The sequence below is a fragment of the Eptesicus fuscus genome, chromosome 5, assembly GCF_027574615.1.
Source record: "Eptesicus fuscus isolate TK198812 chromosome 5, DD_ASM_mEF_20220401, whole genome shotgun sequence".
NCBI lineage: Eukaryota > Metazoa > Chordata > Mammalia > Chiroptera > Vespertilionidae > Eptesicus > Eptesicus fuscus.
Window position 1 is genome coordinate 75,378,376 of NC_072477.1, and position 20,102 is coordinate 75,398,477.

Here is a 20,102-nt window from a genome sequence, read left to right on the forward strand (position 1 = left end):
TTGGGGCAAAGCTAGGCACAGTTAAGATGGGATTCGGCACAGTCCGGCAGATTTGAAAATGAGAGGTCCTCAGACCACAATGCATGAGAATCCCTTGGGCCACTTGCTAAATGCCAACTCCTGGGCCCACAGCAGAGCTGCTGAAGCCAAAGCCTGGGGGTAAAACCCAAGCTCTTTGGGTGATAACCAAGTGCCTAAAGAGGTGCCTCTTTCCTGGACAGAAAGGCCCGAGGAGGAGGACAGGACATAGGCAGACAGACACAGTGTCCCTGTGCCTCAAGACACCTGTTTATTGGGGACACAACTCTGCGACAGGGATGACAGGAATCGTACCAAAAATAGCGACGTCTACAGGACCCCTGAAGGGGCTTAGAAGGGTACAGTGCCCCCCACCCCCACCCATTGTACAAAAATAAACTCTCATGCCTATGGACCAGCAAGGACTGGCAGAGCATCTCCTCAACAGGGGCACAATCCTCTCTGCCAGCCCTGGGAACCCATTCTTTGATCCTCACCCCTGCCACTTCTAAGGCACTGTGACTCCCCTGGGCTGGGTGCATACCGCCCACCCACCCCCCTATGCCCTCCATACCCTTTACCTCTGGTCCACCTGGGGCTGGGATATGGGTCCCACACTGCCCCCCTGCTGGCTGCTCTACCCAACTACCTCTAGTGCTCCCCCGCTCCTGCAGGGTAAGCTCACTAAACTAACAGCCCCTAAGAGGGCTCCCTACCGTTCTTGCCCCCCCAACCCCACCTCTCCGGACCTCAACAGCCCGGGACCCTCCTCCCCTTCCTGCAGAGGAGGACTGGAAGGGGTCTCTCCTGATGGTGCTCGGACATAGGGCAGCGACACATCAGCCTGGGGAAGCCGGCGGCCCCGAGCCCGGCGACTGTGGTGCACTTGCAGGTGCAAGGCCATGAGCTCAGGGGCTCCGGTGGCGAAGGGGCAAAAGAGGCAACGGTGGAGGGCACCCCCGGGCCCGGCCTCGCCTCCCGGCCCCGCCCGCAGGGACAGGTCCAGGGGTTCGGCCTCACCGCCTCGCCCATTGCGCAGGGTCCTCCCAGGACTGGCAGGCTTCCTACGGGACCCCGGCGCGGCGCTGCTGGAAGGCCGGGGGCTCGAGGTGCCCTCCACCCAAGTCGCAGGCTGCTGAGCCACCTTGGCTCCAGACGTCTGGGCTGAACCCCTCTGGGAAGGGGGCGGCTCCGGGGGTGGCCCTGGGCCAGCCCCACTCCTCTGCTCCCGATGGTGGCGCTGCAGATGATACTTGAGCGAGCCAGATTGGGTGCCCGCGTAGTCGCAGTGCGGACACTTGTAGGGGCGCTCGCCTGCGGGGAGGGGGGGTGTGAGAGGGTCAGAGTCGAGATCACTGCCCACCCCCATCCACATTTCGTTCAACACACAGACCTCCTCTGGACCAGGGAAGAGACGCTGCCTCTCCGACCCCCGCGGATTTATTAAAGGCTTTCCCTGCGCCCTCGTCTGGCCAGTCTGAAGGCTGCCAAGTCACGGTCCGCCTCTCCCTTCCCTCCCTGCCCTCCAGTACCCTCCCACCCCGGAGGCTGCCCCCTCACCTGTGTGCACTCGCAAATGCACTTTGAGGTGATGCGCTGAGCGGAATGATTTTCCGCAGAAGGGACAATCTTTGCCGGTGGCCCCCCGGCTCCCTTCAGACCGGTTCCCTCCGACTAGCAGCCCATTCTCTTCTGCAACACACATGTTAAGGGAAATCAGAGGAGCCCATTGCCCTAACCCTATCAGAGCCATGCGCCCCATACCCACCCTTCTTCCCCTTAGGGTCTGAAACAGCATGTTGGGAGGGGGGAGGGGGGAAATGAGGGGTTGGATTTGCCGTGAGTTGAGCTGGTGCAGTACGAGACCCTTTCTAAAAGGAGGGGCCGGGAGAGGAGTGGTGGCGTCAGGGTGGGACCAGATGCGGTAAACCTCAGAGACGGGAGACCCCTTACGTACCCTGCGTGGCAGTGGGCCTTGCCTGGGCCCCGGAAGCAGATGCAGAGTGCCCTGGCCCCTCCCCTGGGCGTGGGTGCAGCGAAGCCAGAGGGCCCAACGCCCTGTTTCGGGCCCAGGTCTCCTCCTCAGCCTCCACTACCTCCTCTTCTTCCTCGGGCTCCTCGGTGCGGTGCCGGCGAGCCCGGGCGGGGAGCGCAGAGGGCAAGGGGCGGAAGCCTCCGAAGCTGCGGCCAGCCCCCGACTCGGCGCCCTCGCCATTGGGCCGGGCTTCGCCAGCTCGCAGGCTCAGGTAGCCCAGGAGGCTTGCAGGCTCACGGCGCTCAGCCGGGGTGGGCGCTGGCGCCAAGAGGAGCGTGGGGCCCAGCGGCTCATAGGCCAGCAGGCCCAGGTCAGGAGGTTGGGGAGCCCGGGCAGGCCCAGAGCCAGGCCCCGGGGCACGCAGTGGGCCCAGCTTGCTGGCATGCACCTTCATGTGATTCTTAAGGAACCAGGGCTCCTTGAAGCAACGGCCACACACGGGACATGCATGATCAAAAGAGGCCTTGTGCTTGCGCATGTGGCCCTTGAGAAACCAGGACTGTGTGAAGCTCTGGCCACACACTTGACAACGGAACTCTGGAGGCGCAGGGGGCTCCTCAGGAGCAGCAGGGGCTGGGGTTGCCTCGCGTTCGGGCTCCAGCTCCGGCTCCGGCTCCTGCTCCGGCTCCTGCTCGGGCTCAGGGACTGATCTGGGTTCAGGTTGGGGCGGAGGTTGAGGCTGCGGGGCAGCCGAGGTGGCCGCCAGAGGGCGCTCAGGAGCTCCGTGGGCCGTCAGGCTGTGGTGCAGCAGCTCCTCCTCCTGGCTGGAGCCGAAACTGCATAGGCCGCACTTCCAGGGCCTGTGCAGGATGTGCAGGTGGCGTTCCCGCTCCGCTGCGGTGCGAAACTTGCCTTTGCAGAAGGGGCAACGGAAGGAGGACGCTGATGGAGCCTGGGGCCGCACCAGGCTCTCAGTGGCAGGGGTGGCCTGCAGGCCCCCTGAGCTTCGGGCTCTTCCTAACCGGGCCTCGCGCAATAGCGCGCGTTCCTCCAACTCCAGCAGCAGGCGTGCGGCGGGACTTCGCGGGCGCTCTGGCTGGTGCGTGCGCAGGTGCGAGCGCAACAGGGCCCGCTGAGCTGCACGGTGGCCGCAGTGTGGGCACTGGAAGGCCTGGGCGCCCGGGTGCGCCCGCAGATGCAAAGCCAGGATAGAATTGAAGCGGAAGCGCTTTCCGCATACAGGGCAGGGAAAGCGCCTTTCGCCAGCGCGACTCTCAGACCAGCCCACCGCTCCCATTCCTGGAGACCCTGCGGTCAGGCCCGGTCCGTTGGAGTAGCGCTGCAGATCCAGTTCTCCGTCGAAGGCCGGCGGTGAGGGCGCTAAGTGGCCGCCCAGAGCGCGGGGACGTGAGCCCTGTGGAGAAGGGTGTATATAGAGCAAAGGAGAAAGGAGAGCTGTGTGGGGTAAGAAGGACATGGAGAGCCATAGAACCCAAGGGAGGGGTGGATTGGGGCCTACACCAAGTAACACCGGGTACCCTTCCCACTCAACTTAGGGAAACTGGAGGATGAATGGGAATTGAGCTGTTGGGGCCACGGAGATAACTTATAATAATGGCGGGTCAGAAGGTGAGAGAGGTAGGGAGGGGAGGGGGTACAGTTGTAGGTACTTGCGGGTTCAGGCCAAGCTTCACTCACCTCCATGGACCCCTTTCACATTCTTTGGTTCTGGGGAGTGCGGGGAGGAGGAGGAGGAAAAGCTGCTAGTGAAGGCAACAGGTGCTGAAGAGCTAAAGCAAAAGAGATAGATTTGGAGGAAAAGGTAAGTCCTGATTTTCAGCAGTGGAAATAATCACTCCCAACTCAATACTCTTAGCACCCTGTATTCCTGAAACCCTTCTCCCTCCTTGCATCCTGAGGCAGGAGGCGGCTGCTATCTCCAGAACTTGTACTTCCTTGATTTGCCAATGCCCAAGCTTCCTGAGAACGTAGATTTCTTCCCCCAGATACGTTCTAAATGCCTGGTCCAGGACAACTACAACTACCACCCCCATCACCACCACCCCCTGGTGGTGAGGGAGACCATCACAGTATAGCCCTCTCTGGTTTAGATTGGGGTGTGCAGCTTGATGAGCAAATGGGGTGGGCTTGCCATGCTCCACAGTTATCCAAGTGGGAACAGTTGCTCTCAGATACCTAACTGACCAGCCAGCCAAACATCCTTCCAGACTCCACAGTCCTTCCTTTGCTCTTACCCTGTCTTTCTGTCTTTCCCCCTCATCCTCCCTCCCGCTGCCTGGATTCCTGATCCATTCATTTCCATTCATTACAGAGACTCATTCATGCATGGGAGAGAAACACCTCCCAGCAGCAGCAGTCTGGAGACAGACAGGGGGGGGGAGGGGCACGAAGGGGGAGAGAGCCAGAAGGAGAGGGAATGAAGAAAGAGTTGGGGGAGGAGTGGAAGTTAAGGGGCGCTGCTGGCCTGGGGAAGGGGCTAAAAACTGCAAATACCGGATAGGATTCATTCCCGTGTTTCAAACCTTGGAACCTGCAGTTTGCTGGGGCATCTCAGCCCCTTTGTCCAGGGCTGTTCCGAAGCAGGCTTTTCTCCTCTCTGCAGGGGAGAGGCTCGCTCACACAAGAGGAGGATTACACTGGCTCTGAGCTCAAGAGGCTGGAGTGAGGGACGGGGGGCGGGGCTGGGCCATCTGCACAGATAGGGGCTCAGCACATGCTCTGAGCAGAAAAGGGTTAAAATTCTCCAGGCTAAAATTCCCTGGGCCTGGGACGTGCATAGGTCCAGTTCTGAGGAAGAAGAGAACTGAGAGGAAGAGGATTGGGGGTGGGGGCGGGGGGCTTGCTCCTGATCATAAGCTGCAGAGGAGGTTAGCATTAAGACATAGAAGCCATCCCAGAATTAAGATTCATGGAAACAGGCCTGGGAGGCTGACCAGAAGTCAGTCAGTATACCTTCCTGCTTACATATATAATTTTATCTGGTCAAGGCTAGACAAATGTGGACTTAATCAATTTTTCCCCTGAAATAGAAAGAATATTTGATATATAAAGAACTTCCTTACAATAGGCATGAAATGGGTTACTAAGCAAGAAAAAGACGCAAGCATTACTTTGCTTAAGCATCTTGAATGGAAGAAAATTGGGCCAGAAGTCAGCCCTGCTTATCAGCAAAGAAAAGCTCTGAAGGTCCAAGTTTCTTTAATTTTTGATATTTACTGGATGTGATAAGACTCCATGAATGGGTCCTGGCAGCATGACTCAGTGGTTAGAGCATTGGCCCATGAGCTGAAGGATTCCAGGTTCGATTCTGATCAAGGGCACAGATCTAGGTTGCAGGTTCCCCACCCCAGTTGGGGTGCATGCGGGAGGCAACCAATTGATGTGACTCTCTCATATCAATGTTTCTTTCTCTCTTTCTCCCCTCTTGCCCTCCCCACTCCCTTCCACTCTCTCTAAAATCAATGGAAGAACTATCCTTCAGTAAGATTAACGACAACAAAAAAGAATCAAGCAGTGAGTGCATAAATGGGTGGAACAAAAAATCCATGTTTCTCTCATAAATCAATAAATAAAAAATAAAATTAAATAAAAAAATGACCCTAGCCGCTTTGGCTCAGTGGATAGAGTGTTGGCCTGCAGACCGAAGAGTCCCAGGTTCGATTCTGGTCAAGGGTACAGACCTCAGTTGCAGGCTCCTCCCCAGCCCGGTCAGGGTGTGTGCAGGAGGCAACCAACTGATGTTTCTCTCACATCGATATTCCTCCCTGTCTTTCCCTCTTTCACTCTCTCTGAAAATCAATGGAAAAATATCCTCAGGTGAGAATTTTTAAAAATAAATAAAAAATGAAAAGAAAAGATTATTTATAAAAAATTACTCCCTTGGCCAGCATGGTTCAGTGGTTGAGCATTGACCTATGAACCAGGAGGTCATGGTTTGATTCCTGGTCGGGTCGAATGTCCAGGTTGTGGGCTTGATCCCCAGTGTGGGAGTGCAGGAGGCAGCCAATCAATAATTCTCTCTCATCATTGATGTTTCTATCTCTCTTTCTCCCTCTCCCTTCTTCTCTAAAATCAATAATATTTTTTTTAATTTTTTTTTAAAGACTCCATGAGCCAGCAGGTACCTGTTACATGTGGAATCTGGGTTAAGGGAATTTTATTAACAAGAGGTTAATTAAGAAAGTGTCCTTGTCCAAGGGTCACTAAACAATCTCCATCACACTTTTAATATTTGTATTTCTGTAGCTCCAAATTAGTGCATCCACCCTCCTCTTCTGGAGTCTCAAAAAAAAATCCCCTTCCTGGGACCAAGAGTCTAGCCAGGCTCACTGAGTGGTATCATGAAAAGTGTAGAATAAGACCAAAGGGTGCAAGGCTATTGTGGGCCCAATCAGACCATTAAAAGCCATACAACCTCCAGTAAATCACTTAACATCCCAGCTTACTCATCTGTAAAATAAGGGGATTGAACAAATTTATATAGATGGTTCCTTCCAGCTAGAAAGTTTTGTAGTTCTGAGTCGCAAGACTTCTGGACCCCAAGAGGAGTTAAAACAAATGGTCATCCCTTCAGTACCATGGAGAGTGCAGTGGGCTACCAGAGGAGCCACTGTGGCCACCTCAATACCCAGGTAGAGCTAGGCAGTGCTAGAGGGGCCGCATTTGACATTTTAACACCACAATTAAGGCACTGAGAAAAGCTAGATTTTAAAAAATTCTTCTCTGGAAGCCATGGGGGAGGGAGGGAAGAACAGTGGTACCAGAGGGTTTATTTTTGCCTTTTGGATGACACTGAAAATAGATAAGATGTAACAAAATAGATGTAACTAGAAGAATTTTAATTAGCTATAAGGAGTGTCCTGACAGTTACAGTTTGTACATCCTGGAATGAGTGAGTGAGGCATCATATTTGGGCCCATCACATTCTGTTGCTCTCCTGGGGATTCCCGGAACATCCTGGTGTACAGCCAATCTGGTATATTCAGAGGAAGCAGATGGTGGGGGAGGAGGGGGAAGGCTGGGAATACTGCATGGTCATAGCTGACTAACCTATGGGCACATACTCTGATTCTGAGAAGATTCTAGGGCCCCTGAAACTGCCTGGAGGATAGCAAGCAAAATATTTCAGGGGAAGTTGACCTCATATCTGAGGCAAGTAGGGTTGGAATAGGACAAAGCTTTCTTCCCCCACCCCACCCTACCTCCAAAAAAAAAAAAAAAAAAACCCACTGCTTTGTACATAGCAGTTTCTAGGATAGAAATACAGTGATACACAAGAAGACCCATATTGAAACTATATTCCTGAGCAGGGAAACTTTCCCCAAAGGGTGGCCTCAAATCAATGAACCCACTGAGAGACCCTCTAGGCACAATCAAGATCTGAATCACCTCCACATCAAACCAGGTCCCAGGCACCTAATCCGATGAGTTTTTCTCAATAGGAGAAAACGGGGACAGGGCCCAAGATCCTATGGACTGGCTTAGAACCCAGGTCATGCATCTATAGCTTGTGGGCACTAATCAACAGTTTTCTATAGTCCGGCCCTAACCACCATCCATGGCCAGACAGTAGCACTGACCTATTTTCCTCCCACACTGGGAATCAGGGGGTTATCTTGCCCTTATTTGGGTTCCATAGGGATGCAAGGCCAGGGATAGGGATCAGAAATCTTCCCAAAGCAGCAGGCCGATTACTTTTATGTGCGAGGAGAGCTGGTGGAGAAGGGGGTGTGGACCACCAAACCTTACCGCGTAGGGAAGGATGAAAGGTTTGGCGAGAAGGTTCTTAGAAACAACAGGGACAGGTACATAGAAACGTCTGCTGACTGGAGAACCATGATATTTGTCCCTCAAGCCTTGTGGTCCAAAAGTTTTTAGGGGCACTCTAAGGGGCAAGGGTTCAGAACGTCTGAGGTATAGCTGTGGTGAGGCAACTCTCACTGATAATTTCTAATACTTGCTGTCTTTCCCTCTATGGGGATTCCTACACCTCCACAAGCCCTCTAACAATTATTAACACTGCATTAGATGGGGTTAAAGAAAAGGAACTTCTTAGAGGGTCTAGAGTCAAGACCACCTTTTATCAAACATCCCAGTGGTTCTTTTTAGGGTCTCCCCTCCATAGCCCTCTGAACATCACTGCTCAGGTAGCTCCTCCAAACTGATCCCAGACCACAGCCTGCCCACCTTTTACACTGAGTGTACACCCTCCTGAGTTGGGGGCATGGAATCTCAGTCATGAACTCCGAGAATAAAGCAGGAGGCAAGAGGAAGGTACACCTGCTCACCTACTGCCACCCCACCACGGGGAGCCTTATTCCAGAGGCATGTCCCAACTTGACCCCTCTTCTGAAAGTTCTAGATTTGTGGGAGGGGGCATATAGCAAGCCCTAAGTTCCCTGAACTGGAACTGACCCTAAAAAGGTCAAGAGTCTCAGCACCCATAGGGGCCCCAGTCCTGGGATTAGGGGTGGGGGTGGGGGTGGGCCGGAGAGCCTCTGGGAAAATCCACCTCCCACAAGTAGGTTGGCAAGTAGGGCAGGACCTGTGATCCTGCACAAGAGGTTCTTTGAGCAGCACCCCAGACCCCTCCCCGGGAAGATAAGCCAGAAGGATGATGGGGGGCAGGGTTGGAAGATTGGAAGGCCAGGGCTCAGCCACCCAGGCCGGGAGAACAAAAGCTGAGTTGCAGCCGCCTCTGCTGCTGCCGGCGGCCGAGCTCTTTGTGACACTTTGTTTGGGACGCAGAGAGGGAAGCACCCCCCCATCCTCTCCCCTCCCCCATCCCCGCTCCCAGAGAGTTTGGGTCCCTTCTCCCTCCTCCATCAGCCCTACCTGGGGAGGGAGGGGGGGGCGGTCATCCACTCAGGCTCCCGGCTGTGCAGCCCTGCACCCCAGGCCCCTCGCGCCCTGCCTTCGGGCCCCTACAAAGACGGCTGTCCCCGTCCCCCCCCCCCAACCCCCGCTGGCCTTTCCCCTCTGGTGCCCCCTTTCCCGGCTTCCCCACCTGGCCCCCCTCCCTCGAGACCCCCCTGGCTCTCCAGGCTTCTGAGGCCGCAGGCCCCCCCCTCGCCCCCCCAGGAGCTCTGGGCGAAGTTTGCTTGGGGTCGAGCCGGCGCCCCTCCCCCGCCCCCGCCCCCTGCACCTGCTCCGAGCCCGGCGCGCGGAGTGGGGGGCCCCCCCTCCGGGAGGGGGGAGGGGGCCGGGGGCGGGGGCCGGGTGGCGGAGGGGGGGCCGGGAGTGGGGGGAGCGGCTACTCACGAGCCCCGAGCGGGCGGCGGCGGAGCGGGCGGCGGCGGCGGCGGCGGCGGGCGGCGGGCCGGCGGCGCGGGCGTCAGCGTTACGTGGGGCCGGGGGAGATGCGCCGGGCCCCGGCCCCCCCGCCCCCGGCCCGGCCCCCGCCCCCTCCCCGGTCCCCCGCCCCCGGCCCTGGCCCGCATTGTGTGCGGCGGGAGGCGGCCCGGCCATTAGCATGCGGGGGGCGGCGCGGCGCGCTGGGAGCCGGGAGCGGGCTCCGGCTCCGGGGACTGGGAGCCGGGAACCCCGGGAGCCGCGCGAGGCGGCCGCCAGGGGCGGGGTGCGGGCCGTTTGGAGACGGGGGGCGCTGTCGGAGGGAGGGCGGGGGGTGGGGCGCGCGGACGGTTTCCACCGAAGACTGGGAGAGATTTTGAAAGGTCATCTCGTCCTTCCCCCAGCCTCCCGGCGGCGCCGCCCCTCCCACCCTAAACCCGGACATACCAGGGAAGGAGTTGGCTCGGCCGCCTTTTCTGCCCCGACATGCACAGACTCGGGAAGTTCTTCCTGGGGTTTTATCTCAACGCCTCTCCCTGCAATTTGTGTCTCTTTTTGGGGAGGAGGAGGGGCGATTATAGAGATAGTTAATGTCTGCCATATAAGAAACATTATTAAAGTTACTCCTCGGTCCTTCCTGTTCTTGATAAACAATTCCTGCACCTTCCTCTCGAATTCTATTTTCCATTCCTTAAGTCACTTTACTGGCTCTTCAATACAACAAATATTTACTGAGTGCTTACTGAGTGCCAGGCACGACGCTCGGCGCCGTGGGGGGTGGCCAGATGAGGGGGATGTAGCACCGTCCCCGGAGATTATAATCTAGACAGGGGCTATATATTTTTAAGTAGTAGAGTCAGATTTAGTCAATTACTGAATACCTGTTCACATGTTTAATAGTATATAATCCTTACAATTACACTCTGAAATGTTAGGTTACATTTACAGGTAAAGGAAAATGAAGCTAAAGAGTCTCTTTCCACTGGCCTGCCAGCTCAGGGAGCCTCAGTGCAAGCCCAACATCTCGCCTTCTGTCAGACCATCCACCGCTACCAAATCAAGTTAATACACAGCAGTTCTCAGCCATTTTAAGCGTGATTCCCACTCCCCAGGAAAAAAAAAAAAAAAAGAGTGGACACAATGCTCCAATGAGCACTGGCTCAGCACTGAGCAGGGCATAGGTGGCTTACAAAGAAGGCCGCTTTCCTCACAGAACCCAGCCTCCTGGTCCTAACTCCCAAGGGTCTTCTGGCTCAGTCTTCTTTCATCATCGATAATAATAATGATGATAGCCACTAACATTTATTGAGCACTTACGTGCAAGGTGTTGGGCTGAGCTGGTTTATATGCATTTTCTCTTAATACTCAAAGGAACCCTGTGGTATTATTAACTTCCCTTTATAGGTAAGCAAACAAAGATTAAGTGACTTGCACAAGGTCAGCCAGGTAGATCTGGAATTTGAACATAGGTCTGGTTGCCTCCAAACCTCAGGGCTCTGCATCAAGACGATCTTTCCTATTTTTGATCTCTAAATATATATTGGGGGCCCCGCTGGTTCTGCTTCTTATTGTAGAAATAAATATCCCCAGCTTAGCTTCTGAATAAGCCCTTTAGTATATGGGCATCAGGCACAACAGTATGACCTCATCAGCGCCACTAATGGTTACTAAGCACCCACCATGAGTCAACAACCCTTCACAGTCATATTATTAGCCCCCGTTTTATAACTCAGTTTGAACAAACAGTGGTTCAAATAGGTAGAATAATGTATTCAAGGTCACACAGCTAGGAAAGTGGCAGAGCTGAGATTTTAGTCCAGGTCAGCTTGGCTGCAAGGCAGCTTGTATCTCTCAATATTAATTGTTGCAATAGCATCCTCGCAAGACCGACCATTTGGGGACTATCTTCTATTCATGTCTAGCTGCAGATTATCACCAAGCTAAAAACAATCCCCACTATAATAGGGCACCCCAGCCTCTTTGTCAGTGTCCCATCCAGAGTAAACCCTTCAAAAAAGGAAGGAGAGAGGAGAAACCATTCAGAAAGTGACAGATAGGAAGCCAAGGGAATTAAACCTTGCCTGGTTTGGGGACAAAGCTGCAAGTGGTAATGACATGGGAACAATCCAGACAGTAATGTGGGATTTCCCTAGGGAACAGCAAGTTATTTGAGGAGGAAGAAAAAAAAAAAAAAAAAGGAGAAAGATTAGATGGAGATGGGGGTTGGGGACAGAATTAGGGCCCAGGGTGGTAGCATCCATGGGTGAGTGATCAGAAGAGGAACCCAGGATGGGCAGAGATGGAGGCAACAGGAAACAGGAACAAAGCAAGGCAGAGCTGGGCATCTCGTGGAGTGAAGAGAGGCTGGTATCTACCTCCGGCCACTTCCTGGGTCCTTAGGCCCTCTTAGAGACCTTTGCCCCACCGCACCCCAACCCTGACAGCCTGTCTCAGCCAAGACAAGTTTGCTGTCAGCTCTGAGCCACCAGGCCCCACCAGGAGCTCCAAGCCCAGCTGGGTCCCTCTGGAGTAGCTGCTTCAGAGTAGGTAGGTGAGAGGTCCTGAGCCTCAACTCCCTGGATATTAGAAGCATGCGGAGGGGCAGCTGAAATAGAGGCTCCTGCATGACCTGTCTCCTGCCTTTTTCCCAGGAAAAAAAACAACCAAGCTTCAGCAATCAAGGGAGCCATGGAGGACAGAGCTGGTCAGCAAGAGCAAATCAGACCCAGCCCTCGTCTGGAAAAGCTACAGCACTGGGCCAGGCACAGGCAGAGTGGGCACCTCTTGGTGCTGGCGGTGAGGCCAGGATGCCCTACCCCACGCTTCAGCATATCCACTCGTACCCCAATCCAATTCCATCTATGTTTTGTGAACACTTACCATGTGTTTGAAAATGTTAGACTCTGAGAGGGAGGAGGGTGGAGGAAGCATAGCATAAATAAGGCAAAACCCTTAATCTACAAGCAGCTTCCATCCTGTGGGGGAAGCACGTAGGGAAGTAACTAAACTCTGACACCGGGCGGAACAAATGAAATGATATCCCCTTCCTTCACTGCCCTTGGTTGACTACTTTCCACCACCAGGCATTCCGGCCAGTTGCAGGGGTTGGGAGGAGGGAAGGGAATCGCTGACAGTTCCCCTGCGTCTGGCCTCCAGGTGAGCCAACTATGGCTAGCAGTGGCTGTGGTGCCCTTGGCTGTCTCAGTTGCCTGCCTGAACTCTGCTTGTCACATGGCCACTGCACTGCCGCTTGGACCTGGAGCATTGGTAAGGTCCACCACAACAGAGGATGGAAGCAAGATCCTGGGGGCCCTTCACTAATAGGACCAGAGCTCAACACTTGCCTTTCTCACCATTCAGGGTCTCCTCACTGGGATTGTTACCCTTGAGCTACGCAGAGCACCCCGCCTTTGGAAGGTGAGAGGGGAAGTGAATGCAATACTATTCTTTGACCATCCAAAACACACACACACACACACACACACACACACACACACACACACCACCCCTCAACCTAGAAAGTGGCTCTCCAACCTAATCCTGTCAGCTCTCTGCCTGACAGTCCTAAAAGACGAAGGCAAAAAGCAAAAAAAAACATGGAGGGCTGAGTGCCCTGTTAGGAGAATAAAAGCTGAGTTTTGTTTTCGGGTAGGTGCAGGTTGGGCTTGGGGTTGCAATGAGCCCCCTTAAGCTAGGCAGGGCTGAACTGGTTCACTGGCAGGTGCGGGCCATGATGATACTCAACACCATCGATCTGATCTTTGGCTTCATTGTGGTGGCGGTTGAAGTGATGAAGACAGCCTTGGGGCCTGCAGCAACTGCCTCCTCCAAGGTACCGGTGAGTAAAGGAGAAGATGGGAAGACGAGGAGGCAAAAGGAGACGGAGAGGGATACGGGCAGGGGCAAACAGGTGTTGGTTCCCCTGTAGCATCCTCAGCCTTGTCTACCTGTAGCTGGACGGCTTGTTGGTGCTGGAGCTCAGTGCTGAGGCTTTCACCCTAGGAGGAGTGCTGGTCTCAGCATATTCCCTACTCCTGCTAAGCCAGAGGAAGCCAGGATGCTGCAGGAGACAGAGTCTGCACTACCAGGAGCTGCAGCAGGTACTGAGGGCAGGGAGAAAAAGATGGAGCTACCTAGGGGCTCGTTTTTTTTTCAATGGCTATTTTGGCCAATGGCACTTAAAGGAAAACAATGGGGCAGGGAGGAAAGGAAGGGGTCCTAGACTCATGCTAATTGGTTTTCTGACTGGACATCTCTCTCCTAATGGTGGGTAAGAGGGAATTGGATGTCTAAATAGTTGGACCCAGAAATGTGGGAGAGCGTTAGAAAGCTGCCTAAATATTAGAAGGGCTATTGGAACACAAGACAAAAATGAGAGAGCAGGAGGAAGTTGCTTTTGTCGATGATTCCTCCTTTCTCACCCCTCACACTTCTGTCTGGTTTTCAGGGTCTCTCTGAGTTGGAGGAAGTTACTGATTCGGAGAATGGTTCCGCGGTGGCTGGCACAGCAAACCGAACAACTGCATGAGATGGCAAGGGAAGCAGACAAGTGCTGCTCTCCTACCCTATGGGAGCGTTCTCCAGACCCTACTGCACCCCACCAAACTCAGAAAATAGATGGAGGCCCTGGAGACCTACATGCAATCCAGTGGGAATGCCTTCAATTTCCACTCAGACTAGGACCCTTTCTCGTCTAGGGGAAGCTATACCTCGACCAGATTCTTCCCTCACCTCATTGCCCTGAAATGCTGCATCCCCCCCGCAGGACATCCTTAGGCTAACTTTCAGCTTCCCCCCTGCCATCCTTACCCACCCCCGTCCCATATAGCTTCATATCTTTCTCATCTCACTATGTCTCTTCTTTCCACCTTTCATAATCCCATCCACTCCAAGCCCAGGTTCGCAGACGCGGCGACTCCCTGAAATCAATTCACGGGTGCTTTAGTTCTCCCCCTCCGACTGGTTCCGTACTCCGGCGGAGACTACAAGTCCCGTGATGCCCCGTACCCCGCGGCCTGCTGGGAAATAAAGAGCCTTTTCTCCGCGGTGAGGGCGCCGTGCATCTGCTGAGTGACGCGAGGAGCAGAAAGTCCGGGCCTAGCCGACTTTCCTCGGACGCGACCACTGGCCCGGCGTTCAGGGAGGAGCCAGGCGGGTTATTCTGAAAGGGGGCGCCGCTACCCGAACCGGGGCAACTGAGAGCTGACTGTGGCTCCATGATCCTCCCTCTGGCAGCTTCGGAAACCCGCAGGCGTTGGGGGACGGCCCTCGGCAAAGCTGGGGTTCCCCGTATGCTGTCATCGCGCCCCCTCTGGCAGTGCCCAAGTCTAAAGTCCTGAGACTTGGAGCGCGCGCGAGAAAGGGGTTGGAGATGATGAGTCAGAAGCCCGGGGCCCTTCACGCCGCCCTCCCCCGGAGTCTGGCCGCCTGAGAAGGTCCGGCTCACAGGGCGGACAGGTGGACTGGGCAGGAAGAGGGAGGGGCGCGGCCACTCAACCTAAGACTTTCCCGCCTCTGCGAGCACGCGGTGGAACGGGCCCGCGTGGCCGCCACCCCTTCTCGCCAAGGCGGGAGTAGGACTGCGCAGGCTCAGCCTCAGCCTCTCCGCAGCCCCGCCGACCTTTGATCCCGGCAGCCGTCCGGTTGCTGAAGCTCTTGTTGCGCTCAACCCCCACCGTTTATGAACTTTGCAAGTGTGCAAAGATGACGAGCACACGCGGGCTTGAGAAAAGCCCAGAAAAACCGATAGAGGCCCAGGAGTGCTAATCAGGGCAGCTTATTAGCCCTCCTAGAAGTTGCCCCGAGCTGGAGTACTAAAAGAACTCACCCCAAATTCACAGAGTGCCCGGGATGGGTGTGCGCCTCACACTCATTTTTGTTCCCCCTTGAGAAGGCTTCTTCCCCTTAGAGAATGCTGCTTCTCCGAAGTTGGCCAAGCCCAGGCACCAGCGAGGAAAGAGCGCAGCCTGGCTGCCTTGCCCTCACATTGCAGCGGTGCCAGCGGCAACTCCTTTCTGTTTGTGACACCTTGGGAGTGGTAATAGTCGCCCTATGACAAGGTTATGTGAGTACTAGTGGGTGGGGATAGTTCTGGGATTAGGTTTTGGAATGGAAAAAAGATCTGGGCCTCTCTCTTCCCCTCCCACTCTAACTGCCAGAATAATGGAAAGCTCATGTGTGAAGGATTCAGAAAATAATTTTCTTCCAAGTTAGAAGGTGGTGGTGGATGAGGAAATGGGGGGTAAAAAAAAAAAAAAAATCAACAATGGATTCTCACTGTCTTCCAGATAGGAACTACAAATTTTAGTGACATGATCAGGTCTAGGAATTGCATTCTAGTTCTTGAAAAAGGTCAGTGACCATGCAGATGAATCCTTGTATCAGTCAGGTTGGGGCTAGGTTATGCCGTGGTAACAGTGCCAGAATCGCAATGGCTTAAAACCACAAAGGTTTCTCTCTCACACTACATGTCTAGAGTAGGTGGCAGGCGCCTGTGCTCATTATAAGTTACTCAGGTACCCAAGCAGATGGACCTCCACCACTTCCAGATCCTGCCATGTCACTATGAAGCTTAGAGCCCCACCCCCCCCTTCCCTGAGCATGAAGAATTGTTCATGAGCTCTTAAATGCTTCTGCCTCAGAGGGACAAATACCACTTCCACTCGAACTTTATTGGCCAAAGTGAGTCATATGGCCACACCCAACTTCAAGACAGCTAGAAGGGCAGTCTTTTCATATTTCTGTAAGGAGAAGGGAAGCAGAAATAGTCATTAAAAGAAAAGTTAATCATTTGCAGTGATACTCGAACAGCTTAGCAGTTGGAATTCATCTATTCTAGCAGTTATGCCCATATCTACTTCTTTGGCTTTGTTGCATGAATCACTAAATGAAGTTCTTAATAGAAACTTTCTCCCCAAAATTAACAGAACTGAAAGAGGAAATCTAAAGATTCTGGGTTTTTTGTTTGTTTGATACACACACACACACACACATACACACACACACACTTTTTATTGATTTCAGAGAGGAAGGGAGAGGGAGAGAGAGATAAAAAAATCAAAGATGAGAGAGAATCATTGATCAGCTGCCTCCTGCATACCCCACACTGGGATTGAGCCTGCAACCAGGGCATGTGCCCTTGACCGGAATCGACCCTTCAGTCCGCAGGCTGACGCTCTATTGACTGAGCCAAACTGGCTAGGGCTAAAGATTCTGGTTTTGTTGTATAAGTTTGAGCGAATCAAACCTCTCTGAACTACATTTTGCTTACATTGAGATAATAATCACAGTATTTAACTTCTCTACTGACGTATCAAGGCTAAAATAGAATTGCACATAGAAAATAATTTAAAACTATAAAGCACATCAGAGGTTGAAAATAAATTGCCTATAGAGATGAGGAGTAGTGAAAATGAGTGAAACGGTATAAGGTAATAGGGAGTGGTGTGAACTGTGGTAAACTAATAAGCATACATTCTATTTAATGACCTTCCCCCACTCAACTCCATTCAAACATATGCCATGTGGGACTGTGAGCCTAGCATTGCCATAGTTCCAATTTTCCTATAAAAGTAAAAAATTCTGGCTTTTAAATGTGAAATCATCTTATTTTAAAATGTTAATAACTAATTTTTTTAATTGACCAGATTAAGGCTGTAGTCCTTCAATTATAGTCTCTCCATTATACAAACATATGGTAGGAATTGTGGGCAAAAAAAGGGGCTACATACTAAACCTGACAAGCTCAAGGGAGGCCTTACAAACTCAGAAACCAAATTAACCACATAGGATGGTCTGAAATTAAAAGTTCATGGTAGGTAGTCATGTCCTAGGCTGGCATTTTCCCTAACAAAAGTCAATCAAACTGAGCCTGTCTGTCATTTTTTTCTGTATGTACAGAAACATACCTGTTAACATATCTCTGGAATATCAATATCAAAGTAACTTCCTTTTTTCCAGACCCCTCAAAGCATAACCACTGCACAGACCAGACTACAAATCCCCTCCTTGTTATTATTAACTAGAGGCCCAGTGCATGAAATTGGTGCACGGGGTGGTGGTGGGGGGTGGTCCCTCAGCCCAGCCTGTACCCTCTCATAGTCCGGGAGCCCTCGGGGGATGTCTGACTGATGGCTTAGGCCCATTCCTCGCGGGGAGCAGGCCTAAGCCTGCAGTCGGACATCCTTAGCGCTGCTGTGGAGACAGGAGAGGCTCCTGCCACCACCGCTGTGCTTGCCAGCTGTGAGCCCAGCTTCTGGCTGAGCGGCACTCCCCCTGTGGGAGCGCACTGACCACCAGGGGGCAGCTCCTGTGTTGAACAGAATCAGGCCAAAACCAGCTCTCCGACATCCCCCGAGGGGTCCCGGATTGCAAGAGGGCGCAGGCCAAACCGAGGGACCCCACTGGTGCACAATCAAGGCCGGGGAGGGACACAGGAGGTTGGCCAGCCGGCGAGGGACCATGGGAGGGCTCCAAGGCCTGTCCGGCTCGTCTTGCTCAGTCCTGATCTGCTGGACCCCAGCAGCAAGCTAACCTACCAGTCAGAATGTCTGCCCTCTGGTGGTCAGTGCACATCATAGCAAGCGGTTGAGCGGCCTTAGCATATCATTAGCATATTACACTTTGATTGGTTGAATGGATGACCAGACAACCAGACACTTAGCATATTAAGCTTTTATTATATAGGATTGTTAATTGTTAACTATCCTATACCCACTACGTAAAATAAGTGTGTGTCTATTGGTTGTACTTTCTATCCAGTCCCAGAGATCCCCACCCCACCCTTTGTTTTCTCTTGCCTTCCTAATCTATCACCAATAAATTTCATGTAGCCCCTTACGTACTCCCCTCTGATTCTGATGTATAGCATAAGTGGTACAACTGCCATTTTCCTGAGCATTTTCTCAATTCATTGATATCATGCTTCCCAGCAGTTATCATCAGGTTGGCTCAAATAAACTCATAAAAATTCTTACAGGTTTGGACTTTTCTTACATTGACAGAATTAAGGTTTTAGATGTGCAATACTGTTCTTGTAGGCTTTCCAGGCCTTTTCTGAAATTCAAGTCTTGGAGAGGTTTAACATTATGTTCTTAAAACTTTTAAAATCAAATCCCTCTATGGCATTGGTCCTCAAGCAGCATTTAGTCCCCCAGGGGTTATTTGGCAATGCCTAGAGACAGTTTTGGTGGTAACAACTGGGGGAGGGACAGATGTGTAACAAAAGGAGCCTTAGTAAGTCAGATCAGAGATTTAGTCCCAGTGCTTCTAAAGCCCCTTTCCTGTGCATTATCCTCTGCCAGCTGCAAGTGAAGACTGTCTGTGAGGCTTGTCCTGTGAGCCTCATTATTACCCCTCCCTACTGCCTAGTGCGAGAGTCCCTGGCTACTCCCGAAAGCATTCTACTTTCCCTTGGTCCGTTTGGCAGCTTCTGTGGAAGTCACTCATGTTTTACTTAAACTGCTGCCTATTGAAACTTCACAGGAAGAAGTGACTATGACAAGGCTCCAGCTGACGTCAGATTTTAAAGGCCTTGACCAATATACCTAGCTTTAAGCATTGGAGAAATGTCCTATTCATATGGCTTCATATGCAGCTGAATTCTGTGGTGGGTGGGAAATTGTCCATGTTGATGAATTTTACCCTCATTTCTTTAAGATTCAGACATGTATTCTGGCCTTGGAATACATGGTTATAGGCAACTAATGATATTTCCCAAATGAAATGAGCTGCTTTTGCAGATGGTTCAGGTTTTGTGGCCCGGGTTGTGTCCTCTGCTGCCATCTCGTGGCCCCTCGGCTGCCCGGGTTGAGGTCTCGCAGAGAGCCTTCCGCAAGGTAATGGCGTGCGGCAGCGGCTCAGCTGGAGAAAGAATCTCTGCACGCAGCAGGCGCTGCCCAAATCCCTCCCCTGCAGTGAGTCCACCAGGCCGGCGGCACACTCAGCTTGGCGCGGACCTGGACCTTGCGAGCAGGCGGGGAAGCGCAGGGCCCTAACCGAGTCATCCTCACCCGTTTGGGCCTCTGTCTGTTACGCAATCCTGGAAATGAGCCACACCACGGAAATCAGTAAGCTCGACTATCTAGGAGTAATCCGAGCTGACCTCGCCTGCTTGGCCTGACGAATACTGGGTAGCCACTCACCACTCTCCACCTGGGACTGAGATGTCCTTAATCTCAGTGAGAAAAGATTATTCGGTGGAGTTTCTGGACTTCATTTTCTTGTCCAGGCCCATTTTGTGCTGCTCTGTGTCCACGCCCATCATCTTGGCCTGCCCCGCTGGTGCTGCCTCAAGTTTGATATTTGGTTGATGAGTTGAGCAGAACAGTGGCAGCGTTGTCACTGTGAGACCGTGTATCCTATAAATATGGCAGGGTCTGTGCACTGAAGTGATCAGAGGCGGCTCTCCAGAGCACGGGGAATCTGGGAGGCTGCCCTGAGCTGAACTGGTGACTGAGCAGTGACTCAGCACAGGAGAAAAGGCTGGAAAACATTTTTACTAGGCGCTTTTTTCTCCTAATTATAATAATATGTTAAAAACGTTCCAGTTTGTTAAAGCAAATTTGTACAACTGTCCCCACTGTTAGCCGCTCTTGTTCACTTTACATTTGTTTGTGAGTGTTTTTATGAGGGCACTGATTCTACCACTCCCCCATTTCCCCTAACCCCAGAAGAGGAGGAGAAATGAGGAGGAGGGGAAACCACTGTCTTTGATGTTTTAACCTGCTTTCCCTGTATAAAAATTCAGAGGGAAGAGCCTCCTTGTACAATTTCCTTGGGCCTCAGGCCAGAGATAACC

General features: G+C 52.9%; 2 protein-coding genes across 4 annotated transcripts; one reads left to right on the plus strand and one right to left on the minus strand.

Annotated features, from left to right (window-relative positions):
* Positions 1 to 272: 272 nt before the first annotated feature.
* Positions 273 to 15,266, minus strand: ZNF219 (zinc finger protein 219). 3 transcript variants are annotated; one of them, XM_008159792.3, is made up of 5 exons: positions 15,132 to 15,266; positions 3,692 to 3,783; positions 1,976 to 3,407; positions 1,579 to 1,710; positions 273 to 1,332 (listed from the first exon to the last, which is right to left on the minus strand). In XM_008159792.3, exons 2-5 carry the CDS (start codon positions 3,695 to 3,697, stop codon positions 731 to 733), a joined length of 2,172 nt encoding a protein of 723 aa, XP_008158014.2. In that variant the 5' UTR covers positions 3,698 to 3,783; positions 15,132 to 15,266; the 3' UTR covers positions 273 to 730. The 3 variants fall into 3 exon arrangements, with proteins under 3 accessions (XP_008158014.2, XP_054572384.1, XP_054572385.1); XM_054716409.1 differs by lacking the exon at positions 15,132 to 15,266 and adding an exon at positions 9,275 to 9,628; XM_054716410.1 differs by lacking the exon at positions 15,132 to 15,266 and adding an exon at positions 8,302 to 8,319.
* On the plus strand, positions 11,992 to 13,832 carry TMEM253 (transmembrane protein 253). The gene is made up of 6 exons (XM_054715640.1): positions 11,992 to 12,100; positions 12,461 to 12,571; positions 12,665 to 12,721; positions 13,026 to 13,136; positions 13,258 to 13,404; positions 13,752 to 13,832. Exons 1-6 carry the CDS (start codon positions 11,993 to 11,995, stop codon positions 13,830 to 13,832), a joined length of 615 nt encoding a protein of 204 aa, XP_054571615.1. The 5' UTR covers position 11,992.
* Positions 15,267 to 20,102: the final 4,836 nt, after the last annotated feature.